This window comes from Mustela nivalis (genome assembly GCF_964662115.1).
Source record: "Mustela nivalis genome assembly, contig: HAP1_SCAFFOLD_702, whole genome shotgun sequence".
Taxonomy (NCBI): Eukaryota; Metazoa; Chordata; class Mammalia; order Carnivora; family Mustelidae; genus Mustela; species Mustela nivalis.
In genome coordinates this window covers 248,253-276,232 of record NW_028135961.1, presented here as the reverse complement: position 1 = coordinate 276,232, position 27,980 = coordinate 248,253, and the positions used below count along the sequence as shown (strand labels likewise).

The 27,980-nt window shown below is 46.5% G+C and overlaps 1 protein-coding gene and 2 long non-coding RNA genes across 3 annotated transcripts in view; 2 read left to right on the top strand and 1 right to left on the bottom strand.

Annotated features, from left to right (window-relative positions):
- The window catches only part of LOC309857437, a 207,567-nt gene that overhangs the window by 6,677 nt on the left and 172,910 nt on the right, over positions 1-27,980 (top strand). The gene's annotated exons all lie outside the window — the stretch shown is intronic.
- Positions 252-24,381, top strand: LOC309857434. Its single transcript, XR_014307715.1, has 3 exons — positions 252-425; positions 23,595-23,695; positions 23,991-24,381. It is a non-coding gene; the product is annotated as an uncharacterized lncRNA (long non-coding RNA).
- LOC309857438 (spermatogenesis-associated protein 31E1-like) lies at positions 2,235-8,145 on the bottom strand. The gene is made up of 4 exons (XM_082750143.1): positions 7,886-8,145; positions 7,087-7,144; positions 6,475-6,535; positions 2,235-6,222 (listed from the first exon to the last, which is right to left on the bottom strand). Exons 1-4 carry the CDS (start codon positions 8,069-8,071, stop codon positions 2,277-2,279), a joined length of 4,251 nt encoding a protein of 1,416 aa, XP_082606269.1. The 5' UTR covers positions 8,072-8,145; the 3' UTR covers positions 2,235-2,276.

The window sequence follows — 27,980 nt, the reverse complement described above, 5'->3', positions numbered from 1 at the left end:
TGACCTCTCTGCTGGTTCACTCCATCCCACATTCCAATGGCTGTAGACCTCCCTACAGCATTTCCAATGTGAATAAGTCACTGGGTGGAGGGACTTGTCCCTAACAAAATAAAGAACATGAACCCTGAGGCCATTTCACTAAACCGTAGCTAAAACTGAACAAATAAGTTTTCTTCCCTCATTAGACGATGGCAAAGTTTTGTTTTCAATTTCTGATTCTTTAAACTGTGCGTGGGAGCTCAAGCTAATGAAAATTTGTGAAGGAAAGGATTTTTCAGGTTTACATGGGGAATCTAAGTCTTTTTCAGAAGTAATTAAAAAATACACAAGCCTTTACAGCACAACTTCACTGCCAGTTTGTTAAGTGGCTTCAGATCCAAGCGGGGCCTGACACTGGGTGGCTACTTGGGCTCCTAAGGATGGAGGTGAGGCCTCTGTTCAAGGTATGTCTTTGGCGTCTGCAGGGCACTGGGAGGCCTCTGTGTGGGTTCTTCAGAGCTGTGTGTGGGTATTCAGATCGGTTTCTGAGGTGTGCCTGAGAGAAATCTGTGTGGATCTCTGTCACAGGTCTCTGCGAAGTCTCTTGGTGTTGTTCACTGTGAGAGTTTCTGCATAAGGTCTGTGTGGGAGGGCCTTGAAGATCATCCCTGGACATGGTGTTCATGAGGGCTCTTGATGTTGGCCCCTGTCAGAGGTCTCTGTGTAGGATCTATGTGGGCTTTGTGTGGGTCTCTGTGGGAGGTCTCAGTGTGGGTCTCTGTATGAGTCTCTGTGGGAGGCCTTTGTGGGTCTCTGTCAGAGGTCTCTGCACAAGGTCTCTTGGCATGGGGCTTTCCCTTTCTGGCCTTCTTGTACCATCTGGCAGGAGAAGGGCAAGGGGATTTGCTCCTTCCTGTTTCTGGCTGTTCCACCAGCCTCCTGTCCACGGCACTTCTACTAACAGGAGTGTGGAGTGCACGTCCGACTTGTGGGACTCTCTACCATGTGAGTTATGTGTGAGGGGCCCTAGAGGATGATTTTGGGCTGGGACCGGGGCACACGGGCGGTGGGGGAGCCTCCTGGACTGCACGCTCATTCTGGACACCTTCTTCCAGCCGGTGGTGGGACAAGCCCCATCTTGTCCTCCTGCCCTTCTGGGCTCTGAGGTAACCATGACCAGGAGCCAGGCCAGTCCCTTGGCCTCCGAGTCCCCACCAGTCCCCTGGGAGCCATCCTTGGGCCACACGTGTACATAAAGGTCACAGACCACAAGTCTTCCCGGGGCCCGCAGTCCTACAAGCTTATCAAATTGTGCAGAACTTAACTTCTCTGCCTGAAGGCCTGGCTGTCTCTGGGAACCTGGCTTTCCATGTGGGAGCTCAGGTGGCTTCTGTACAACCCCCGCCCCACCCTCTTCACAACCCCACCCCTGGACTTGGCAGCTGGAGTAGGGTGGAAATCCTGTGGGGACAGTCCCGGGGCCTCTAACTTCTCCCCTCTGGGCCTGTAGGTGGCAGTGGGACACAAAGGGTCCTCAGTCGTCACACCAGGCATGGGCTTACCCTGACACTTGGCTTCCTTCCTGGCCTCCCACCCTAAGTACAGGGTCTCCCTGCCTACAGCCACACCCCACCCATCCCCCAGAAGGGGAAGGGGGTGCTGGTGAGAAGGCCCCTTCAGTGCCCTGGGGCTGGGCAGGCTGGTGCCTGGGGGTCTCTGTGGCATCCCACACACCCTCAGTGCTGGGAGAGAGCTCATCCCTTGCTGCTCCGAGTGTAAGAGGGGCTGCATGGAGCTAAGATGAGATTATCTGGGGGTGAGAAGGCTCCTGGGATGGCCGTCCTCTACTCCCCACAGGATACGTGGATGGGGGCAGGATTTCTCACCTCTGCCCTCAAGGCCAGCCTTGCGTCTCCCAACTGCAGGCCCCACTCTGATCTAGGACTCTATCTTCCTGGAGCCTGAGTGGGATTTATGCCTCAGCAGACCCTCCCTACAACCACACAAATTTCAGGTGGAAGGAAAGCAGGAGAGGATGGGCAGAGCAAGGTCCCACTCTGGGTCTTGTTCACCTTGTCATGGAAATGGAAGGTGTGTGAGGAAGGGGACAGGGTGGACCCCAAGGTCCCTGGCCCTCCAAGGCCCCATCATTCTGGAAACCAAAGCAGGCCTTTGGGGAGAGAAAACTCTGATCCCCTCCACCCAAGCAGGGCACACACAAAGTCCAGCACCACTCATGAGAGAAAAAACACCAAACATATATTTTCAGGAGACAAAATTGTGGCATGGGGAAGTCATTAGCACACAGAGGATGTGCTAACATGAGAAAAAATGGACTTTCTTTGCATATACTCGATTTTTTCTTGAGGAAAATCTTTCTGACCAGAAAAGATGTGTGAAGCGTTCTCTGCCTGATAGGTTGAGGCATATTTTCGAAAACTGCATGTAGGATAATGATGAACTCGACCTGAGACACCTGCCACCATTGGCTGGTGCTGGCTGGGTCTGCCTGGGGGCCCCAGGTTCCTGGGGAGGCTTTTCCATTCACCATTCCTGTATCTGGTCAGCTGGCTCTTGCTAGGGCAGCTATGGCCCTTGGAGGTACCAGGCTGATTGGAGGTTATTCCTCCCATCACTCTCTTCGGGTCTGTAGAGGCGAAAGCCCTGTGAGGGCAAGAATGCCTATGTACTGGGGCCTGCAATTCCTTGTGCTGATACATCTCTGAGGCCCGAATTCCTTGGTGGAGTCCCAATTTTTCCACCAGGATTTGTCCCACGGCTGTCACTACCGTCTGAGTTTCGGCAGCCCTGTTGTCCATAACCGATCTGCTTCTGACTGGTACCCAGCTCGGGGCAGAAGCCGATGCAGGCTTGCCTTTTTGAAGGGGGCCTTCCAGTCCTTTGCTCTTTTTATTGGGATTAAGGCACTGCAGAAAGTTCTTCATCCTTTGTCTAAAGTGGCTTTCCGGAAAAACATGTCCCTTTTCCGGTGGCATGAGCCAGAGGTATTTGCTCCCAAGGCTCTCTCCTGATCCTCTGACCTGGGGAGGGTGGCCTATCTTGCTAGCTTGGAAAGCCCTGCTTGCCAATGGTTCTGCACACCTGTCTTCATTCTCTTCTGGTTTGGGTCTCTTCTCGTCCTTTCCCTCATCAGTGATCTCATTGTTGCTCTGGCTGTCACTTGGTTCCTCAACCTTTGGTCCACAGGGCTCTTGCTGCCCCTTACTGCTTGATCCACTTGAGCTAAGGTTATGTGACATCGGGGAAGATGGTGTCTCTCCACTGGCACGTTCCATTTGGGAACAGGAGGGTGACTCTTGAGTGGTCAAGCTGTCTGCAGCAAAGACAGCATTAGTGTGAGAGTCTGGTGGGAGCACATTGGTGCCACTGTCTTCAACAAGCACACAAGTGGCAAAGTCCGGAAGGAGGAGGTCACTGGGAGAATCTTGAGGAAGCTCACTAGTGGTAGAGCCTTCAGGCTGGTTCTCTGACTCTATCTTCTCTTGGAGCTCAACCTTACTAACCTTTGTTTCAAGGCTTACCTCCTCTGGATCTTGAGCAACCAACACTGTAGATGGTGAGGGGCTTTTCCTAGCACCTGGATATCCTGATATCAGATCCACATAAATGGCTGGTTTGTTGGCCAGCCCACTGGGTCTTAAGACAACTTTCCAGGCAGGGGCCTTCTTGGCCTCCATAGCCTCTGTGGCCCCTTCAGACCTTGGAGATTGGGACCTGAGCTTCATCTTCAGTGTTGCTACCATGTCTGGTGAGGCCTGACCCCCACTCTCTTTTAGCTCATTCCTGGCCATTGCTAAACTTGGACTTGGTTCCAGGTTGTCTTTCTTGGCCCCCATACCAGTCTTGCTGTGTAGGGTTCTGTTTGGGAGGCTGAGAATGGAGGCCCAAGAAGGTGAACTGCCCTCCTGTCTTGATAAAGACATCTTTGAGGACTGATGGCCATCACCAGGTAAAGTCCTTCCCAGGGCCTGCTGGATTTGCTCATGTATGGGTGAGGGAACAGGCAGGGGACTCCCTGAAGTGGGATCAGACTTTTCAGTTATACCCTTCTCTTCTGGATGGGGCTGAGGTGGTTTCCCCAAGAACTTGTAAAATTTGGCTTTTGAGGGGGCCCCAGGTACAAAGGTGGCTGAGCATGGAAAGGGGGACTGGGGAAAAGGCAAATGTTGAGCTTCAAGTAGTTTGAGATCTATGGGCTCAACAGTTTGGAGAGGTAGGTCCCACTTACGCCTCACTCGAAAACTTATGATGTGTGTTTCCAGCTTCTGCTGAGTGTTAGGACAGAGGAAGGACAGCTCATGGGAGGTGTTTACGCAGAGCTCCTGATCCTTTAAGGGTGCTAGATTTCTGATAGCCATGTGGGGTTGGGACTTGGGAAAAGCATGGCTGGCCACAAACCAGGATCGACGCACAGTCACAGGGATCAGACCTATATTGATCTGTCCTAATTTCCTGTGTAAATGAACCTTTAAAGTTTTTTCTATATGTTTCTTTTCTGGGCCCCTGGCTAAGTATTTTCCTGGACCACCCTCCAAGGCCCCTATTAAGGGTCTTCCAAACTCCTTCTCAGAGTTGGTTCCCAGAACCTTCACTGGGAATCTAGCTGAGATCCTGGAGAGACCTGTTGGTGTCCTCTTCAGACACTGCCATAGACCCTTACCAAAGTTCTTCTCTAGTTTGAATCTTGCTTTATACTTCCTGTGGTATCTGGACCTGGTCCTCCATGTAGCTTGGCTGCTTTTACCTTTAAACACAAAGGGCCTTGAGAGCCCCTGCTCTCTCTGTGCCTGACTCATTCCCGGGGATTCATCCTGAGACCACCTCAGTTCCAGAGACAGCTGAACCTTGTGGGGCAAGCTGCTTTGCTGTTTATCCCTGCTGAGCTTCCTCTGAAGCTGTGGCTTCTGCATATTAAAGATGACAAAGTCCCCTTGATAGGTAGAACCTGATCTGTGGGCCCGGGAGGCCTGGTGGTCCTCTAGAAGCTTGGGAGGGACTTGGCTAAAGAATTTTGGAGATCTTTCCTCCATAGTGGGTAAAGTCTTCCCCCTTCCTTGTTGCTTTGGCAACAAGGGCCACTCCAGATGTTGCATTTTAGTTGGGGTGAAGGATTGTGTCTTTTTCTGGGATGTAGCAAAAGATACCCTACTGGTCCTCCTCTGGGATGGGAGAGAAGGTGGTCTTATTGGGACAGAGGGTGCAAGGGGTACTTGGGGCTGGGGCAAGGTTAGTGTTGAGGGTTGAGTTTGGATCCCACGGTGGAACAATGGTGGGGCATGGGAAAACTGTGAAGATACTTGATCCTGGTTTAGAACGGGCAAGCAATTAGAGGTCCCATTGAATAAAACAGAGGGAGACTGTAGTGGAGAAGAGTGGGTAGAAAACAAGGCAGTGGTCACCAGGGACTCACTGTGTAGAGAGGGGAGACCCCAGAAGAGCTGGCTGCGTTTCCATTGCAAGTGGTCTTCCAAGACCTTGGGAGATGAGAACGGCTGAGGTTGGGCCAGTGGCTCTGCTTTGTTTTTCATGTTCCAGAAGGATGGCTGGGTGGTGGTGGTCTGCTCAGTACCCAGAAGCTTCCACAGAGTCCCCCAGAAGCTCACGTGGTCTTCTGGGCACCCCTGTTTGAAAACTGACCCAACCTTTTCTTTCTCCTTCCAACTCTTCAGTTCTACCCTTTTGTTGATTAGTAGTTCAAGGAGCTTCTGGACATCCGGATTGACAAACGGAGGGTTATGAGTCTCTATCTGCCTGTTAGTAAGGCCACGCCAGAATGAGGCATCTGGTGGGTGGCAGGACACGTGTTCTTGCTGGCATTTTTGCTGTAATGTGCCAGGCAAGAACAAGGACTTGGTACTCTCCCACCACCAGGAAAAGGAAAAAATGGGGTAGCTGGCATGGCCAAGGCCTGAGATGGCTGGAATGAGAGAGGCCCAGTTGGAATGACTTGGAAGAAAGTTCTTTCTCACTGTGTCTGGTAGGATTTTTTTAAAGTTAGTTTGCTCTTCTTGAGGTCTCACTGGGAGGGTGGAGGCCAGAGGCCGAGGGGGCCCTGTCAGTGGAGCACGAGCAGGTGATGAGGCCACGGCAGGAGGAGCGCCTTCCACAGGCTCCCTGCATGGCTGATGGGCTCCAGCTGGTGCCCCTTGGCACACATGACCAGGGGCTGCTTGATGTAAGGACTGGTGAAAGCCCCCCTGGTCAGAGACCCTTGTCAGGTGGCTGTGGGAGACAAGAGGTGTGAGCTGTCCCTGCAGCAGCCTGGGGCCGGGAGAGGACCCCATGGCCCTCCACGCCCCACACCCACATCACAATGCTCCTGCTGTCCCTCAGCCCGGGGCTTTGGTCACAATCTGTCCCATGGCTCCTCCCAGCACCCCTAAGCAGCCCCAGAGGCCGGTTCCCTGCAGCCCTGGGGGTCACACCACAGACTCAGGGAGGCCCACCCAGGGGATAAGGGGGCAGATCCATTACCTTTGCAGAAGGGAGACTAAACTGCGGAACTCTTCCAGCTCGTGCAGGCAATTTCTGCAAGCTGGAAACAGGAGACTGGGTCAAGGGGAAGGCGGGGGCCCAGGTGTCTTACAGGAGACTGGGTATAATGTCCCTTTAGGGGAAACCTTTGGGGGATTGGACTTAGAAGCCCCAAACAGCACTGTCAAAGGTCATGTGCCCACACGGTGATTACAGGGTTCATTTTGGGGATCGCTTTGTCTTTTCCAAAGTGTTTTCTCACTCATGACTTTGCTGGGGGAGGAAGGACTGCATGGCTTTACAGAGGAATCTGAGCTGAGTTGAACAGCTTGTCCACAGTGGAAGCAGGAGGTCCTGCCCCTAGTCTAGGCCCTGGGCCCCTGCTGGGCGACACCCGTTTCCAGCCCCTCAGGGCTTTTTTCTGGTGCAGAATCTGGGAAGCCTCTGGGTGGGTTGTGATCTCCCTCCCAGGAGCCCCCAACCCGCCTCCCAGGGCTCTGTTTCCTGAGGGATGGGCTCAGGCCCTGGTGTCTTGGGAGATGGTGGGGCCGAGCTTCAGAGCAGGGGGCACAGTGTAACTGGGGCACGCAGGGGTGAGTGGTGGACACTCACCTTTCAGAGTCTGGCTTCTCTGGCTTCTCTTGCTTCTCTTCCGTGGCTCTGCTTGGTACTGAGATAAGAGAACATTGGGAGGCTGGGACCCCCAGCCCAGCAGCAGGTGCTCACTGCTCATGAGTAGTGTGACTTCCTACATTTAACTAAGGGGGTGGGCGGACTGTGATTTTCTTTAGTTTTACTCATTTCCTTTTCAAAATGGATACAAATATTTCCAGTTTTCCTCTTTGAAGAATGTACAGAAGGATATCCTATGTGAGAAGTTTGCCACTGTTCCTCTGCTCAAGAAACACACATAATACCAGACCTGGTGGCACAACTGGACTTTTTCACATAGTACCCCACTTTCCGAGGCCAGAGCCCCACTCTAGCTGCTGCTTGGGACCTCCTGGGCTCAGTACTGCCCTCAATCAGCCCTGAAGGGGGAACATTCACCTGAAATACCTGTCCTTCGACCGTGGCTGGTGACACAGTGCTCAGGGGCCTGACCTCCGCTAGAGAGGCAGCTTTTAGCCTCTGGTCCTTGGCCACCGGTCACTGTGTTTGGGACACTGCCCTGGACCCCTCCACCACACCTGGATTCTGGCCTGAGATCTTCAGGGAGAAATCCTCGTGTCCCTCTAACCCCTGCTGAGTCTGGCTTGTCCTGGATGGATGGTGGTCTGCTCTCTTCTGAGAATACCCATTCTATTCTTTCCCATTTCAGGAGTCTCTCCAGTGACTCAGAAAAGTGGAAAGAATAATAGCAAAGAAGATAGAATCACACTCTGCTGGGTCTGGGCCGAGGGTTCCTTACCTTCCCGCTCTTTTTGTGTTTCTTGCCTGGTGGTGAGGATGGATCAGGCTGGAAATAAGAAACTAAATATACAAAGAGCCCTATCCCACATACAAGGGCAAAGATGACATTAACTGCCCAGATAATGGGACTGGAGCTCAGCCAACCATTAAAAAAGAATTGCTGAGGGAAGAGATAATTTTTCATCTCTTCCCTCAGCAGACATTAATGTCTGATCGCACTGCTGCCTCAGACAACTGAGCTCTGAGACTTAGCGTCCAACCACACTGCTGTCCTCAGACAACTGAGCCCTGGGTGTGGAGGTGCAGATACAAGCCCCAGGCCCACATCACAGAGCTAGTGTCTGGTCACAAAGGGCTCCTGAGGGAGGGGGAGGGAGCCCCACCCTGTGGCTCTATCCCTCCGCCCTCCCAGGCCTCCAAGTCCCTCCCCTCAGCAGACACCAATCTCTTCTCTGTATCTATGAATCTGAGTTTCTTTTTTTTTCCACAATTCTACATACAAGTGAAACTATATGGTATTTATCTTTCTCTTATTTTATTTAACAAGGTATTCTCAAGGTTCTCCATGTTACCACGACCATCACCATTTTATTATTTTTTATGGCTGAATAGTATTGATGTGTGTGATATCTTTATCCATTCACCTCAGTATACATGATTCATTTAAGACTGATTTTTTTCTTATTGACTTTCTGTGTGGATGACTTTTCCATTGATGTAAACTGTTGAAGTTCTATACTGTGGGGAACCACATGTTTAATGTTTTTGATGTCACAACCTTTTAAAAATATAAATCTTTTAACTAATTATTGTAGTTTTAGTTAAACATATTATTTTTGTCTTCACTCTAGCTTTTTTTTTTTTTTTTTGTCCATTGTCTGGTTTGTCAGGGACCAAGAAAGTCCCCACCATCAGTGGGCTCCGGATGGGAATTGCTGGGCCTGTGGTGGTCTTTGCCTTGTTTTTTTGTTGTCTGTTGTGTTGTTTGTTGTATTTGGAGAAATGGGACAAGCGGAGAGTAAGGGACCTGTGACACCCCTGGGTCTTGTTCTCGAACATTTCAAGGATTTTCAAGGTAAAGCCACCCAGTCGGTGACAAGGTTTCCCCGGGAACACTAAAAACACTCTGCCAGTTAGAGTGGCCCACAGGGTGGCTGCCGGAAGGAACGTTTGCCTAGGTTCAGATCTATTCTACCCTGAGTGAGGTGTTCAATCTACATCAAGACCAAATACCGTACATTGTGGCCTGGTGATATCTGATAGAAGAGCCACCGTCATGGCTCAAGTCCCACCTTCCCCTGCTAATGAAACCATCTCTCTCCCTCTAAGGCAGGTCAAAGACCAAAACCAGAACAGACAGATAAGGGGGAACCAGGGAAGAAGACCGTCCCCCCCCCCCATCGGATGTGGAGGATGTGGAATTCCCCGTCCCCATCTGTCCCCTAAACTTGACTCTCAGTCCTGAGATGCCCTTACCAGTCCACCTCATATGTGGTTGGGGTCCACCTATGGGACCACCAAGCAGAGAGACCGCCCTGATCTTTCCCCTTTCCTCTATCCCCCTCTGCCTCCCTTTACCTCACCAGTGCTGTTGCCGCCAATGCTGCCTCTCCGTGAGTTTGCTCTACCATATGGGAGAGGGCACCCCCACCTAACCTAACCTATATCCCTTTCTCCTCTTCTAACATCTATAACTGGAAGGCCCAACACAAATCCTTTTATGTCCTCCCTCAGGATATTAATTAGTCTCTTGGAGACTGTCTTTCTTATCCACCAACCTACCTGGGTGGATATTCAACAGCTCCTTATGCCTCTCTTTAACGCAGAAGAGAGGGATCACATCATGCGAGAAACCCATAAGGTGAAAAGTGAGATACTTGGCAGGGACCTCGATCCCTGCCGAATGGAGGACTACTGCCTGAGGGAACCCCCCAACTGGAATCCAAACTCCAATGAAGGCAAGGAGAGCTTACATTTCTACCACCAGGCTCTACTGGCAGGCCTCCGTGCAGCTGCAAGGAGACCCATAAATTTATCTAAAACTGGTACAGTGGCTCAAGGTAAGAATGAGTCTCCAGGGGCTTTCCTAGAAAGGCTTATTGAAGCCTATAAAATGTATAGTCAGATTGAGCCTAGGGCACCCGAAAATCAGAGGGCAATGAATCTTGCATTTGCCAGTCAGTCAGCCCCAAGATATAAGGAGGAAACTTCAGAAAGTTGAAGGATTTGAAGGGAAGAATCTGACTGAGTTAGTGGGAATAGCAGAAAAGGTGTTTAACAACAGGGATGCACACAAGGATGAAAAGCAGACAAAAAAACTGGTTAAGGTTTTGGCATTACATGAGGAGGGGAGGAGACAGGTAGGGGATAGTAAATGAAAGGAAAAGCCTAAGCACAGAGAAGGCAGGCGGGGAGACTTAGATTCAGATCAGTGTGCTTACTGTAAGGAAAAAGGACATTGGGCCAAGGAGTGCCCCCAAAAGAAGACAGCAATGCTTGCCACCAGAGACTGAAGGGGCCATGGTTCGAACCCCCTCTCTAAACCTCAGGTAAAAATTGAAGTGGAGGGGAAATCAATTGATTTTTTGGTGGACACAGGAGCCCAATTTTTATCATTACTTAAACCTATGGAGAAACTATCTGGAGAGGAAGTCTAGGTACTAGGAGCAAATGGCACAGAGAGGCATAAATGGACAATAGAAAGGACTTTAAATTTGGCCTCAGGAGTAGTTAAACATTGATTTTTTTCCCTTCATAATGCTCCATGTAACTTGATGGGAAGAGATCTCCTCCACAAGTTATGAGCTGGCATTCAGTTCTTGGAAGGAGACATGACTGTAACCTTGAGACAACCCACTGTACAGGTGCTTATGGCAGCAGTAGATGAATACCTCCTTTATGAGCCAGTCTCAAAACCAGAGAAGACAAACGGGGGGAGCCTTCTCCAAACCCTACAGGTCGAGTTTCCCTAGGTCTTGGCAGAAGGGAACCCGCCTGGCTTGGCCAGGGGACAACACCCAGTGGTGGTGCAATTAAAGGCGATGGCTATGGCTGTTCGCGTTTGGCAGTCCCCCCTCCCCCGGGGAGCAAAGGAAGGGATCAGAAAACACATTAACTGTCTCAGAGGAGATGGGATCCTATTTCCTTGCAAATCTCCATGGAGCACACCTTTGTTGCCCATCAAAAAAGCTGAGACTGGGGAGTACCGACCTGTCTAGGACTTGCGAGAAGTTAACAAACGGGTTGTAGATATCCACCCAACGGTGCCTAACCCCTATACCCTACTCTCCCTCCTGGGCCCCGAAAGAACTGTGTATACCATCTTAGATCTCAAGGATGCATTTTTCTGCATATATTTAGCAAGGGAATCTCAGCCCCTTTTTGCTTTTGAGTGGTCTGACCCACAAGAAGGTTTCCAAGGCCAGCTCACCTGGACAAGACTTCCCCAAGGATTCAAGAATTCACCCACCATTTTTGACAAGGCCCTACATAAGGATTTGTGTGAGTACAGAACCTCCAACCTGGGAGTCACTCGGTTACAGTATGTTGATAACTTGGCTAGTAGCCGCTGAGGACTATGAGTCATGTTTGTGGGGGACAAGAGCTCTCTTACAGACTCTGCAGGAAAAAGCATATCGGGTGTCAGCAAAGAAAGCACAGCTCTGTCAGAGCCATTCCACTTATCTAGGCTTTGATCTCCACAAGGGTGTGCGTTCACTGTCTGAGTCCAGGAAACAGGTGATCACCCGATACCCGTGCCACACCATGTCCTGACAAGTGAGGGAGTTTCTTGGGACGGTGGGTTACGGTAGTCTCTGCTACCATGGTTAGCAGAGATTGCCTGACCTCTCTACAAACTGGCAAAAGGGTGGCTCGCTATGATAAGAGTGGACAGCTGAGGCCGAAGGAGCATTTCAGGAATTACAAACAGTCTTACTGAGTGTCCCAGCATTGGTCATCCCAGATGTTACCAAGCCCTTCCACTTGTATGTGGATGAAAAAGCAGGGGTGGCTAAAGGAGTTTTGACTCAAACTCTGGGGCCTTGGCAAAGGCCAGTAGCCTATCTTATCAAGAAACTAGATCCAGTAGCAGCTGGGTTCCCCCTTGCCTCCACATAATTGCTGCCACGGCCCTCCTGGTCAAGGGTGCAAGTAAATTGACTTTGGGTCAAAAGGCTATCAAGGGCCTTCTCTGGGCTCCACCAGACCAATGGATGACGAACGCCTGAGTGACGGGGTATCAGGCCCTCCTCCTTAATGAACCAAGAATGACCTTCCAGTCCCCAGCGGTGCTAAATCCAGCCACGCTGCTGCCAGAGGAGCTGGCTGATCACCCACACGACTGTGGGGAGGTCCTAACCCAAGTCACAGGAATAAGGCCGGATCTCAGAGACATTCCCCTCCCAGATGCTGAGATGACTCTGTTCACAGATGGGAGTAGCTACATGGTCAATAGAAAGAGGTATGCGGGGGCTTTGGTGGTTTCTTTTGGACAGGAACTCTGGACAGCAGCCCTGCCACACGGAACATCGGTGCAAGAAGTGGAGCTGATTGCATTCACCAAAGCACTGCAGATAGCCGAAGTAAAACCGCTAACATCTATATGGACAGCAGGTATGCTTTTGCTACTCTCCATATACATGTGGCTATTTATAAAGAAAGGGGCCTATTAACAGCAGAAGGAAAAGGAATTAAAAACAGAGGAGAAATATTGGCTCTCCTTTAGGCTATTTGGGACCCAAAAGAGGTGGCCATTATGCATTACCCAGGTCACCAAAAGGTGACTGATCTGATTTCAAAAGGAAACCAATTAGCAGATAAAACTGCAAAGCAAGCAGCCTGAGAAACAGTACAAGAACTGGTTACACTCCCGGCTCCAGCCCTACCAGAAAAACCAAACTATTTAGAAGAAGATTTAAAGTATTTACAAAAATGGGTTAAATTGGACTATGAAGGGAACCGGGCTAAGACTAAAGCAGGAAAAATAATTCTTCTTCGAAGACTAGATAAGAAGTTAGTAGACCAGATACATCAGGGTAGTCACTTGGGGATACGCAAACTCAAGGAACTTATAGACAAGCAGTTTCAGGTTTCTAAATTAGGGTGTATGGTTCAGGATGTAGTTGATAGATGTGCTCAATGCCAGACAGTTTATGTGGGAAGAACTAAAATGGGAAGAGGGAAAAGAGAAAGAGGTAAGGAACTCAGAATTTATTGGGAAATAGATTTTACAGAAATGAAACCTGGAAAATATGGGCACAAGTATATGTTAGTTTTTGTAGATACCTTTTCAGGCTGGGTAGAGGCTTTTTCTGTCAAACATGAGATGGCAAGAGTGATAGCCAAAAAGCTACTAGAAGAAATAATTCCTAGGTTTGGGCTGCCTCTTGCAATCGGGTCAGACAATGGCCCTGCATTTGTGAGTTCAGTCTCACAGGGATTGACCAAGGCCATTGGCACTAATTGGAAACTACATTGTGCCTATTGGCCCCAGAGTTCCGGGCAAGTAGAGAGAATGAACTGGACTCTTAAAGAGACCTTGACAAAACTAATTCTGGAGTCTGGTGGACTCCAGAACATCGGTTGATCTCCTTCCTTTCACCCTCCTCAAGGCAAGATGTACACCCTATTTAAACAAGGTGACCCCACTTGAAACAATGTTCAGGAGACCCCTCCCCCCCCCGTCCTTGGCTACAAGAGGTTGCCCTAGCAAAAATGACTGATAATTCTGTACTCCAGTCACTGCAGGCATTACAGTCTATTTTTAAAAAAGCCCACGCAGGGATCCGGACTGACCACACTGGGTCAGAGACAGAGGTGGAACCACATCCTTACCAACCCAAGGACTTGGTTTGGATATGTCGCTATCAAGTGGGAAACTTAGAGCCTCGCTGGAAGGGACCATTTACTGTCATCCTGACCACCCCCGTGTCAGTAAAAGTAGAAGGAATTAGGGCCTGGATTCACGCGGATCATGTCAAATGAGATGAGGATGAGGACGCCCCCCAGAGATGGAAGCCGCAGCCCACGGACCCTGCTGACCATGGACTAAAGCTAAGACTAAAAAACTTGTGAGTTTATTGTTGCTCCTATTGTTACCTGTTTATGTAAAGTATAGGCAGGAAATTAGATGAATGGAATTAGGAAAAATGCAAAAGGTCATACAAAGCGGTGAATGGCTAACTCATCAGCCGACTGTGCACTACTGTTGCTTTTGGCCCCTGCATTGTAAATGCTCTTATGTCATTTGTACAAAAGAAAATTAGAGCGATAAAATGTTAGTCTTATGGGACGCCTGGGTGGCTCAGTTGGTTAAGCAGCTGCCTTCAGCCCAGGTCATGATCCCAGCGTCCTGGGATCGAGTCCCACGCCTGGGTGGCTCAGTTGGTTAAGCAGCTGCCTTCAGCCCAGGTCATGATCCCAGCGTCCTGGGATCGAGTCCCACATCGGGCTCCTTGCTTGGCAGGGAGCCTGCTTCTCCCTCTGCCTCTACCTGTCACTCTGTCTGCCTGTGCTCGCTCTCGCTCCTCTCTCTCTGACAAATAAATAAATAAAATCTTAAAAAAAAAAGTTAGTCTTACAAGCTCAATATAAGCCCTTACAACAGGAGAACATAGAACTGGCTAAAAAGTCAAGGATTTGACTAATTTCCAAGGAAAAGGGGGGAATGTGAGGGCCTGTATGAGGGCCTCGTTAGCCAGAGGAACTTACTTGCAAACCCCGGATATAGGGGTGGGCCAGACCAGATGGAGACATCCAATCAGTGGAGTGTTCATATATTTACTGTGGTCAGTTGAAATTCAACTGGTCACCCGTATTGCTGACCGAGCATGACTGTGCAGCTTTCCCTGTGTGTTGCAATCTCATTGGCCACCTGTGTGTGGGCTGGGCTCAACTGCCTCTTTAAAGGTTGGTTTGTGAGGCTGGATGGGTGGGAGTAGTAGTAGACGTTGGGGGTAGTCCTTGGGGTAGTCGTTGGCCTCGTCAGGGTCGTTGTCTGGGGAGCATCGTTGTCCGGAGAATGGCCTTGTCTGGGGAGTGGCTTCGTTAGGGTCGTCGTCATCGCCTCTTTGTAAGACATGGCCCCTACCAGTCGGTTTGGTTTTCAATGCTTGGCGCGAAATAAAGCTTTGCTTGACTTTCACTTTGCATCAGCCTCGTTCCTTTGATCACGGACACTAACAATTTCTTTGGAAGAGGGATGAAAGAGAGAGAAACTGAAGCAGACCGAGCAGGGAGCCCAAGTTGGGGCTTGATCCCACAACCCTGAGATCATGACCTGAGCAGAAACCAAAAGTTGGACTCTTAAACAATTGTGCCACTGAGGTGCCTCCCTCAGTACTCTGAACACATCACACTGCTCTCTTCTGGCCTGTGAAACGTGTGCTGAATAATCTGCTGGTAGCCTACTGGGTACACTTCCCTGCACATAATAAACAGGTGTTCTGCTGCTGCTTTTTATCATTAATTTTTGACATTCAAATTATAATGTGGCTTGGTGTTGGGGTCTTTGAGGTGTTTTATATTTGTTTGTTTTTCTGATTTGAATATCCCAGTGTGGTGTTTTCTTCCTCAGGTTAGGAAAGTTTTCACCCATGATTTTTTCAAATAAGTTATCTGCACCTTTCTGATTCTCCTCACCCTTTAGGACCTCTTTGAGTGTCATGCTGCTTGATGTCACATTAAGTTTCTTAAGTTATCTGTAATGTTTTGAATTCATTTTTCTTTTTGTTGCTCTGTTTGGGCAGCTTTATGTTCCACCTCAGAGACTCTATCTTCTGTATCATCCAGTCTCAGGCTGAACACCTTTAGTGTAGTTTTTGGTTTAATTATTGTATTCGTCATTCCTGTCACTTCTGATTGGTTCTTTCACACACTTCCTGTTACTGGTGAAGTTCTCCCTGTGCTCCTCCATTCTTCTCCCGAGTTCCACGGGCATCTTTATGACTATCAAATTGAGTTCATTACATGTAGGTTACTTATCTCAATGTCATTAACGTTTTTCTGAAGTTTTGTCTTATTCTTTTATTTGGAACGTATTTTTATTTCCTCATTTTTCTTGACTTCCTGTGTTTCTATATATTTGGCAAAACAACTTCTTCTTCCAGTGATGAAGAGTTGCCATGTGTAGGAGACGAACTTTCTCCCTTACCCTTGTCCTGGTTCTTGGTTGTCTCCTAACCTTTGTGATTGTCTAAATAGCCTGATTTATTTCTGATCTGTCCCCAAGACCTGTCAGTGTTCCAAGGAAAGGAATCTAATCTAACACTTTGTTTTAGGTTGATTGGAAGTCAGACACTCAGGCAGAAGCTTTTAAAGTGTGCAAATATATATAGTCTTGTGGGGTGACAATTTCAATCCCAGTTGGACTCCAGATTGGGAGATCTGGAGGTGTCCCTGGTGACAGTTTCAAAAATCAGGGCTCTAGATAAGTGTATAAGCTCCTTTCTGGGATGTTTGGTAGAGCAGTATTGAGGCAAAGGGGATGAGCAAGGATGGTTTCTTTCTGCTTACATTCCCTGGGAGCACCTCTGTAGCCTCTATATGTCTGGGAGACATGAAGCTTGTCCCTCAGGTTGAAGCTCCAGGGTAAGTAAAAAGGCTTTATTCACGGAAAAACAGGGGTTGTGTTTCAGCCTGCTGTCTATGCAGTGTCCTGGGGGTACTGGTCTGCCAAGAAGTGTCTTTGCATTTGTTATAGTTCCCTGGAGCTCAGGAATGCCAGCCCCCTTGGCCACCAGAGCCAAACAAATAAGGGGCATCCCCTGTGCGGTACGTGCAGGGGACAAGGCACGCCCTCTGGCTTCAGAACGAAAACAGGAAAATGCCTTGACTGCATGTACTCATCAATTTTAGCTGTGCTGCCCTATCCCAGTCCTGAGATTGGGGACAGGGAAATGCCATGATTGTTCACACTAGTCTGCCCTTGCGGGAGTGAAGAATTGCTGCTACCACCCACTCTCTCTAGCCTCAGCAAGGCGGTGGGACCATGCTGGGTCTGCAAGCCCTTCTTTTTTTTTTTTTTAAGATTTTATTTATTTATTTGTCAGAGAGTGAGTGAGCACGAGCACAGTCAGACAGAGTGGAAGGCAGAGTCAGAGGGAGAAGCAGGCTCCCTGCAGAGCAAGGAGCCCGATGTGGGTCTCAAACCCAGGATGCTGGGATCATGACCTGAGCCGAAGGCAGCTGCTTAACCAACTGAGCCACCCAGGCGTCCCTCTGCGAGCCCTTCTTGTGAGGCAACAGGAATGTGCTGTGTCACAATGTGCCTACCTTGGCTAGCAGGGTAGGTGTAGAACACACAAACGGTGTCTGCCAGAGCCTTTGTCTCCAGAGAGACCCCTGACTCTTCCCTGCCCCTCGGGCAGATACCCTCAGATGAACAAATGAATTTTCTTGCCATACAGTCTAGACACTTTAAAAGGGGGAGGTGAGCCATGAGAGACTATGGACTCCGAAAAACGACCTGAGGGTCATGAAGGGGTGGGGGTGGGAGGTTGGGGGAACCAGGTGGTGGGTATTAGGGAAGGCACGTATTGCCTGGAGCACTGGGTGTGGTGCAAAAACAATGAATACTGTTACATTGAAAAGAAATAAAAAATATATTTTTTTTCCACATCAAAAAAAAAAAGTGGTGCTTTTGAGTAGGATCCCAGGAGGAGTGAGACCAAACATGAGCTCTTTAGAAGGAAAACCTCAGTTTCCTATAGTACTTTGGATCCCTCATCTCCCTTGGCTTTCCCCAGACATCTCTGGAGAACTCATCTCTCTGGTGCAGATCCCAAGGGTTGGACTGCCTGATATGAGGCACCAGCTCCTCACTTTTCCAGAGGAAGCACCAGACTGGTGAGACCCCTCCCTATTGTGTGCTGGGCTCTGGGGCCTGAGTTTTTTGTGAAGACCAAATCTCTGCCTCTCTTACCTGTCTCAATGACATTTTTTTATCCGTTGATTGTCATCCAGATTTCAGATCTTTTTCACAGGGGAATGATCCGTATGTAGCTGTAGATTTGATCCGTATGTAGCTGTAGATTTGTTTATGTTTATGGGAGATCACTTCAGGATCTTCCTTTGCTGCCATATTGAATCCCTTTCCAGAATACATTTTGATAGTGTTATATCAGACGAGATAGTCCCTTTTCATACTACTTCCTCAGCATCTAACAGGTGTATTATGTAATGGATTTTTCCTAAAGTAATTGTTCAAATCTATGAAATGGTATAAGTTTTACTCTTCCTGACCTGTTCTGACCTTTAAACTCTCTGAGTCCTAAATTCATGTTGCATTTTTTTTCTAAGATTCTCGGAGGTGTACCCATTTTAAAAGCCTTTATTTATTCAATTGTTATTATTATTATTATTATTACCACTGATATTTACTGTTATGTCTCAGCACAGGTACTGATTTATGGGGGTGTTGTATGAACGTCCTCCCTGCTTGTTAACTACACTTTATGAGAGTAATGTAAACCTTCTCTTTTTGATAATTTACTGTATTCTCTCCTGAGGACAAAGTCAGGAGTGAGTCTATTGCTGTAAGGCCAAAGAGCATGATTGATAGTATCGATATAGAACAAGCCAAGTCATGGGCCTTATGTGCCTAATGGGTTCTGTAGGTGAGGGACAGATGGGAGTGATGTGAAGGGAGGGAACTGAAGTGACACGAAGAAATAATCTATTTTTATCTTCTCTAATGGCACCAGCCTGGATCAGAAAATTTCAGAGCACACAGAACCAGTGATTCAGAACTCATATTGTAATTATACATCCATTATTTTCATGTGAGCTTTTGGATCATGATTTATCAGATATCAGTCTAATAAATGATTTCAGAGACATAGAGAGCTGGAAAGAGCATTGTTGGAAATGAGTTACTTTTTGTGAACCCAGCAGAGATCTGATGTCACAGGAAGAAGAAGCAACCTGAAAACTAGAGAGTGACAGGCACTCACTGGGAGAAGTAAGAATACAGCATTATTCAGGGCAGACACAGACTGAAGAAGTTATAAACTCAAGCAAAGGTGAAACCAGGAAATTTTAATAAATTGAGCAATGACACAAGCAAGCCTATGTTGGATCAAACTCCAAAGAATAAAATAAATGTCCATGAGTCCATATGAAAAAATAAATAACAGAAAAATTATTCTTGATATAGATACAGATATTCCTGCTACCAAGAGGTAGAGTTTAATTCCATTCCCCTTGAGTGTGCACTGAATTTAGTGATTGGCTTCTAGCTGATAGAGATTTGAGGGGAAAAAGTGTAACTTTTCAGCAGAGAAATCTGGTAGGTGCCATCTAAACCCTGTGATCAAGCTACCATCCCCAGTTATTAGTCAAGCTTCTGTCATGTACATCCTGATATGATGTATAAAGGGGACTCACCTTTGTGCTATACTTCCCCCCAAACATAAATCCAGCCTAATTAATAGAAAATATCAGAAAAATCCATAATGAGAGAACTCCAAATGTGAAAAAGTCTTGAAAAAAATAAAAAAAGAAAGGGCTATGGGAGTATCACAGATTGAGGAGACTAAGCTGATACATAACTAAATTCTATGTGTTATCCTTATTTGGATTCTGAGAGAGACAAAGGACACTAGTGGAAGACACTGGTGAAATCAGAATAAAATCTGTAGTTAACAGTGGTACCGATGTTCACTGCTCAGTATGGCAGACATAACATGGTTGTATAACATGTTGACAGCAAGAGAAGCAACTTCCAGAAGTCATCACTTTTAGCCTTACAGTAAGAAAAATCAGGACAAACTGGAGATCAGTAGATTCTCTTGGGCTCCTCAGAGAACCAAGGCTTCAAGACTAGCTGCCACCCTGAAATTTAGAGAGGCAGGCATATCCAGAGAGACAGGAGCTGAGCCTGTGACTGCCTCCTGAGGCCCATAGCAAGCACATTGAAGCCACAGACACGTGGGGAGACTTACATGATACTTTTCACAAATGGCTGGAGGCTGGTTGTGACTCATTGGGAAAATCCTGGCGGCCACCATTTTGGGGCCTTCTCCATCAGAAGCCCCGTAGGTTCTCATGGTGAGGATGGAGAAAGGTGCCTTTGTGGCTTTGGAGGGGGATGGATGAGAGGAGGAGGTAGTTGGGGAATAGGAATTATTTGGAAATATGTCCAGATCTTTCTATAGAACAGAAGTGTGCTCTCCAGGAGAAATAACCTGGCCTGAATGCAATTCTGAAATCTTATCCCAGCCTGTACCATGTAAAAATTAGAGACAAAAAGCCTATAGAATTAATTAAGTTTAGTAATTAAGTTTCAGTATTTTCTCTTCTTTATAAGTGACCTGGATATCTAAAGAAAACCATTTACTCAGGTTAGCATAACTTTAAGGTTTTAGGTTATGTAAAGAGCTTGGAAACTATTTTTATACTACAAATTGTAAGTACTGTTGAAATAAGGTTGGTCAGAAGAAGGTTCAATTTGGTTAAAGAAAACTTTGCATTTTTGATAGTCTGAAACAGCGGTAGCCACAGGCGGGTTTATTTAATCAGGAAACCTTTGTAATTTTGGGAAGAATGTACCCAAATAGTATAGAAATGTATGATGCTAGAAACGCCAGTGTTTCAACCGGCAATATCAAACTAGTCCTGATTGCTAAAGACCTACCCAAATTATGGAAACTTGAATTTTGAAAATACTTGTGTCAGTTTGTATAAGAATATTTTTAAAGCATATAAAAGTATTAAAAGATAATTTCCCAGATTTCTGGGAATTTTAGAACTGTTCAATCTGTATGTGTTTATTTATCATTACAGCAATTAAAATAGAAGTCCTTTTAAGAAATTTATGGTGTAATTTTGTAATACCATCCAAAGGCAGGAAACTATTACATATGTGTAGACACAAAAACATCCAGACAGATATAAATAAAGAGCTTTAATTCTAAAACTTCTACATGCATCAGACAAAAGCCCATAAATGAGAACACATGGTGCCTATTTCTGGTTGTGCAGAAGAGCTAGTTATTACCATTTCCACCAATATTTGTGGAGAAGATCTTTGAGATTTCCTTTGGGCTAACATGTAATTTTATGAAGGCTGTGGGCTAAATTTTGGGCAAAAGACCAAGAAGAGACCCAGTGGCCAATTTGGGTGTCTCCAAAACCCATCTGAGTGGTAAAGCCTCCTGCCTCATCCTTCCAAGGAGCTTCTCAGCCTCAGGTGTTAGCAGCTGCAGTGTGTTGTGTCCATTAAGTTTCTGTCTCTACAGAAGATTGAGCAGGGGGCAGTGTGTGGTGGTGGAGGAGGAGTCTCCTTGGAAAGTGGCTGTCTTAGTGCATTTGTCAGTCAGGGAGTTTCCTTGACTTTGGGGGGTCGGCTTTGATTTTGAAAGTAGCTAATTATTTAGTTAATTATTTAGCCTTCCAACAGTGACTTGGGTTCTATTTTTAGTTGGTCTTTTTGCAACTTTCATTGAACACTCTTTGTTTCTGTTAAAGGGTGCTGAGTGGCCTTGACAGGACCAAAGGTAGGTCAAGTTATCAGTGAGAGCCATTCAGGACAAAGGTAGCTCAGCATGAGTCATGGACCTGGAAGGGGGCCATCGGGAGAGCTAACAATACTTATGTTCCAACTGGAAAGTTATTATCTTTCCAGAAGTTTTTTGGTGGCCATGGGACTAAGCAAGCAACCATGCTGAGTAGTAAGAGGTTCTAGTAAGACAGAAAGAGGTTTGGGTGAAGGCATGTCACGTGGTGGGCATCACAGACGTATGTCATTCTAGGGCTCTCTGCTCTTCCCGACTGCATGGCCTCTGTTAGACAAACCTCCTGTAGGGATTCGTAATTCTCCTCTGCCACACAGATGGCCAACCTAACACAAGGTTATCCTTCCTCTCACTAATTAATTATTCTTCTCCACTAACTTCTACTCTGTGTAAGTGAGCCATTCCACTCCTTTCCCATTGTAAAGTAGATACACTAAACATCGCAAACAAAGGGAGGGGGAAGAACCAGTCTCTTGGTTAAGCTGGGCCTCTTTTGTCTGAATCCCATTTTTGTGTCCTTCTGCTTTGAAACGTTGTGTGGTTAGTAGGAATAAGATAATGAAGCAGATGAGTCTGAGAGGTCTGAATGTCACATAATGAATGAACAATGCAGGAGGCCTGGCTTCTGCAATCATATGACAGCATCCCTAGGCACAGAACATTCTAGATCCATGTGAGTGGTTTGGGACCACTGGGTCAAGGATAGCAACCATTTTATGTGAAGTCCAAATAAATAATGAGTACATACTCATGCAGAAGAAAATCTACTTAGGGAAAACCAACTCAGTGCTGAGGATAGGAACACGAAAGGGGATCACTGTGCTTACAGACAAATAGAGAACTGAAGCTATAGGGTACTAACAGATGTCTCTACATCAGTTTAATTTGTAAATTTAAAAAATGTCTTCCTTAATTTGTTTGCAAACAACACAAAGTTCTAAAAAATAATCCCTTGAGCCAGGCAAATAACCCTCATTTCATTTCAACGTCATTAGGAACACCAGTGAGATGCTCTTGGATGTCATAACTGGTAGGCCCACATGTAGTTTAGGAGCCCAATGCATTCGTGATATTTCATTGTTATGCAGACGTTAAAGACCGTGAGCTTCTTTGTATGGTGAGTTTAATAGGTTTATATTTCTTAGTGAGGCAGTTATGGAGATACGTTTTTCAGCTCTCCCTTTCAAAAGAACCTGTTGTGAGAGGCATGGGAAAATGACAGCCTCCAGCCTAGGTACCTCTGGGACTTCTGGGTCCCCACTCACCTCCATCCTGGGGCCATATTCTCCCAAGGCTTCTCTCAGCCAATGACTGGATGGTGGAGCGGGGCTCTCCTGGCCTCATGTGTGGTCTCCCTGGAGGGTGCCTTTACTCCAGACTCCGCATCAGCCTGGCTGAAGCTGTCTCTGAACTGCAGTCAAGTCCGAAGCTCTTCTTGTCCAATTCTGCCTCATCCTGTCTCCTCAGTCATCAGACCTGCATCGAAATAGGAATGCTTACCACGCTTACTCCTGCTTCCTCATTCTCCACAGGCATTTCCCTGGCAAATCACTCATATGACTGGTTCCATCTCGGCATCTGTTCCTAAGAGAATGCAAAATGACTAAGAAAAACTAGAAAGGTTCCCCATTGGGCTCTTCTGGACTCCACTGATCATTAAAGGTGAGTCCTTTTCCAGGAGTGAATGGTGACACTCAGTTCGACTCAACATTCAAGTGATAGGGAATGACCCATTGCAGCTACATATAACGGAACTTGGGAACAAGAAGGGGCATCTCCAATGGGCTAGAAATGCTTCATCTAGATTTAACACAGGCAAGTCATGCAGATCTAAAATATGACCGACTATATATATGTATATATTTCTCCAAACCTAGAAAGCTCTTAATGATTCTTTTAAGCTTAAAACATTGCATGATTCATGCCAGATTAATTCTTCTCAAGGATTTTAAAAATTTGTTTTTATATGTGATTTTCCTTTTCTTACAGTGCAAAGTAATTCACCCCAGTTAAGAGAATAAATAGGCACAAAGTATGTCTCCCTACATTCTCCCTTTTCTCCCTAGTCTCCTAATCTAGATGAAAACTGTCTGGCAAGGTCTCTTATTTACCAGCTAAGAATACTTACAGCACTTAAAAGGAAAGAGGGTTTTGCCTCTTGGAACTGCTAGAAACCACTCCCTTTGTCTGCAGCCCCCTGCCCACAGCTGGTTACCTGGCACAGCCCATCTCGTCTCTCATGTCTACATAGATGACTCTGCACAGTTGACACCCAATTTGATCCTTCATCCGAGGTAGCCCCCTCCCATTTTTCCTTCTTGGTTTGTCTAAATAAAATTATTTTTCTTTAGGGGCGCCTGGGTGGCTCAGTGGGTTAAAGCCTCTGCCTTCAGCTCAGGTCATGATCCCAGGATCCTGGGATTGAGCCCCACATTGGGCTCTCTGCTTAGCGGGGAGCCTGCTTCCCCCTCTCTCTGTCTCTCTACCTGCTTGTGATCTGTGTGTGTGTGTGTGTGTGTGTGTGTGTGTGTGTGTGAAATAAATAAATAAAATACTTAAAAAATTATTTTTCTTTATTTACTGCCTTAGTAATGAAGGAAATGAAGATTAGAACATAGAGAGATCCCATTTCCCAACCACCAAGTTGGACACAATTAAAAAGAGCAACACTATCAACTCTACATAGCAACATGGACTTCCAGAGCCTTTTGACTGCTCATGAGGACACAGCCATCTCAGAAAACAGTTTGTTGAAGCTTCGTAGATGTGAAGATGTGTCAAATTTTGGACTCAGCCATTCCTATTGTATATTCTCTAAATAAATTGCAGCCCCGTCTCCAAGATCCTGAGAAGATGCATAGCTGTTTTCACTGTAATTTGAAAAATGGGGGAAAGACCCAATCCAATCAACTAGAATGGATGCATTTGCTTAATATAATTTTATGATGAGATATAATAAAACAATGACCATAGACCACAATGAAAGTTTATGAGATTTAATATTATCAACATGATACTGAGCCAGAAAGCAAGTCAAGGAATACACACAGTATATGGTTCCCTCTATTTAAAGTTCAAAGTATGCAACTCAAAGTGATATCTTCTTTAGCCGTATATTCCCATCAAGTAAACTATGAGGAGGAACAATGGGGATAACCAACAGGATGGGAGTAGAGATGGACCAATAAAGGTCTGCGAAGACATGGCTGAGTTTTCTTTCTTAGGCAGAGGAGTTATGCATGGGTGTTCCTTTATTTTTATCCCTTACATCTTCTGCATAGCTTACACTCTTCATTTTGTAAGCTTTAAAAATAAAGCAAAATAATAAAGTCAACCAAAAACTAGGGAAAAGGAACGTAACTAATAACAACACCAAAAAGTAAGCCCTATCTGCTAGAAAGTATTATGCAGGGCACAGGAAAAATTCCAGGGCCTGCTTTGTTTACCAGAATCAAAGCTTTATTTCATAACATCTTAAGGATTTAGTGAGACCTTTAGCTTTTGAAATAGGGTTTCTCTGCTGTCTCCCTGTTACTCTGTTGACAACAAGCCAGTGCCAATACAAGTACTTCTGATGGTTCCTAAACTTAAAATGCAAACATAAAATTCTATTTCTTCCTTGATACATGCCCTGTGACTCTTTTTTCTGGAGTTGGACTGTGGTTGTCTCCATACATATGGATGTCATGCTGTGATGTGGCTACTCTGGGACCCTGGGATGTTGTGGCAAAGCCTCTTAGAATCTGTGACCCTGAAAAATAGATGGGAGAATGGAGTCCACAAGAGCTGAGAGGCAGTGGTGCATCAGACCAAACATGTGTGGCTTCAGGCCAGTGGCTCTCTGGGTTAACAACCTTGGGGCATGTGTACAGTAGCCAGAAAAGGTTTTGTTTTATTCGGTTTCATTTGGTTTTAAGATTTTTTTATTTGAAAGAGAGAGATAGAGAGAGAGAGCATGAGCTGGAGTGGCAGAGGGAGAAGGAGAGAGAAACTTGAAGCAGACCCCTCTGAGCACAGAGTCCAACTCGGGGCACAATCCCACGACCATGAGATCATGACATGAGCCGAAACCAAAAGTCAGATGCTTAACCAACTGAGCCACCCAGGTGCCCCTAGAAAAAGTACTTTTAAGGAGCTAAAATACACATTACTGAAAAGAAAATTAAAATATATAATTGTGCTCATAGAATTTTAAATAGAATTTTTATACGTATAGTAGAAATGCAGTAAAACAATTCTCTATATGTGTTTGTACAATATGTTCCTTTTTCATAACACAACTATGGGGATTGTAAATATTCATGTTGAATAGCCAGAGTGATAGTATCTTACAGGGCATTGATACTCCCCCTCCTCATGGCCCTTTCCAGGTGTTCCTCTCTGAAGTGTTACTCAAAACCTCCTCCTTTGATCCAGTGGAATTTCCTAGGCCTGGTCCTCACTAAGCTCCTCCTGATGTCATCCTCCATGGTCTCGGCTTCTGTAGGGGTCAGGCCATGGGGAGTTAAAGGCAAACAGGACAGCTGAATAAAGGGCATGAGTAAAAGGAAACAATCAGATGACTCCACTCTAGAAATCTAGAAATGGGGCTGTCTCTGACCATAACACGGGGAGGACTGAAGTACGTAGAAGAAGGGAAAGATGATGAAAGTTGTCTGCAGTTGGAGAGGACAGCAAAATGCCTCCGAGGCCCCAGAACCTCCCTCAGGACTGAATTGTGAGAGAGTAAACAGCAGGTCAGCCTGAGCCTGCAGGTCATTCTGTGCAGACCCCTTCCCACCTCACCCCTTTTCTCTTAGTTATTAATTTTCTCAGTTCACATTTTTATTTGACAGAAAATTTGCCTTTGCAGCAGAAATGAAAAACAATTCAAAATCTTTTCAGAAACATGAAGAAATAAGAAGAGAGACACACATCTTCATTGGGGGAAGAAGGGAAAATTTGTTTCAATCCTTCCCTTCTCCTGAGAACTTCTCATTTGAGCTCCTTCAAGTCCTGATCCATCAGAACGGCCCCTGTGCCCACAGCCCTTCACATAGGCTCTGCCCTTCTCATCCTTGAACCCAAGGAATGGGTGGACCAGCCCTCAGCCTCACGCCCTTCACCTCAGCTCTTCTACAATCTGGACACTGGCAAGACTCTGACAATACCACATTTCTCAAGAGGAGCCAGGGAAGGCTGTTCCTGGACCTGCCTGATCGTAGAGAACCAGTGTGCTCTGAGTGGTATTGAACCCACTGTAAAACAAAACAAAACAAAAATACATGAGTCATAAATGTCCCATCCAAACTCCTTCCACTTCTTTCAGAAAATCTTTCATAATGATGTAAAAAGAAGCTATTTTAAAAACCTGGTTTACTGGAGTGTTTTTGTTTTGCTAGATGCATGACCTCACTGTTCATACTACAAAGACAGAATTCTTCCCTTTGAAACTGGCCTCTCTGTCAGCACCCTGATCTATCCTGATGATGTCCTGGTAACCAAACGTCACTCTTGAAAACAATGGGGACTTTTTCCTCTACTGGTCCAGCAGTTTGGGGGTGGAGACAGGGCACTTGGTTTTCTAAGAAAAGATGCCGTGCTTTGAGAAGCGCTGCTTTATAAGATGCCCTGTATATTTCCATCTTTGTTACTATGATGCTAGTCACATGGAGTCATTAGAATCATTCCTGATAACATAACTGAAGAGAGATAAGTTAGAAGAAATCTCACTCCGTCTAATTGCTCGATCTTAAGTTGTGCCCTCATCTACACAACTGCTGGTCAAGAGAATATAAATGAACCCCTTACCTCTAACCATCTGTTGTCAAGAATTACAAGCGTGCAGTTTGCATGAACGAGAGATCCTTGTGCAGCCCTTCAATAATTAAGATGCCAGGTGTTGCCTTGAGTGTGATGTCCTCGTGGCAGAATCCGAGCTCACCCACACCCCCAGAGGTTGGTGGAGTGACAGCTGCTGCTGAAAGCACTTCTCATTAGCCCTTACCTGTAGCGTGCTTGGATCATGATGCAATACTTAAAGTCCTCTCACCCGCTCCTGGTCTGATTGAACTCCACTTAATTTGAATATGTGGTTTATCCAAAAGTCATACAGACTTAAAGGATAGGACTTTTTCCTGTTGGTTCAAAGATGAGGATCCCTTTAGAGACCTGATCACTCCCCAGGTGCTTTCTGGCTGTGTGCCAGAGACACCAGGGCCTTACTACGTGGCATGTCAGTGGGGCAGCTCACAACATGGCCGCTGGCTTCTTCCAGAGCAAGTGCTCAAGAGAGGGAGGGCCAGGGGCATGCTGACATAATGTTGTCACCTACCTTGGCAGTGCTGTGAGTGCTGTGTGTGTGCTTCTGCTGTGTATTTGTTAGAAGCAGGTCATTCAGCCTAGCCCATGTCCAAGACGTGGGGGGATTTCAGGGGGTGGGGATACAAGCAGGTAGGGGACATTGGGGTCACTTTTGAGGCCACCTTCCACAAGGACATATTTTAAATGCTTCCTAAATTCACAACATGAGCTATTCTCCTCCACGTATTCTTCGTAAAGTCTCTTTAGTTAGTTTTAACATTAAACCAACATACACTG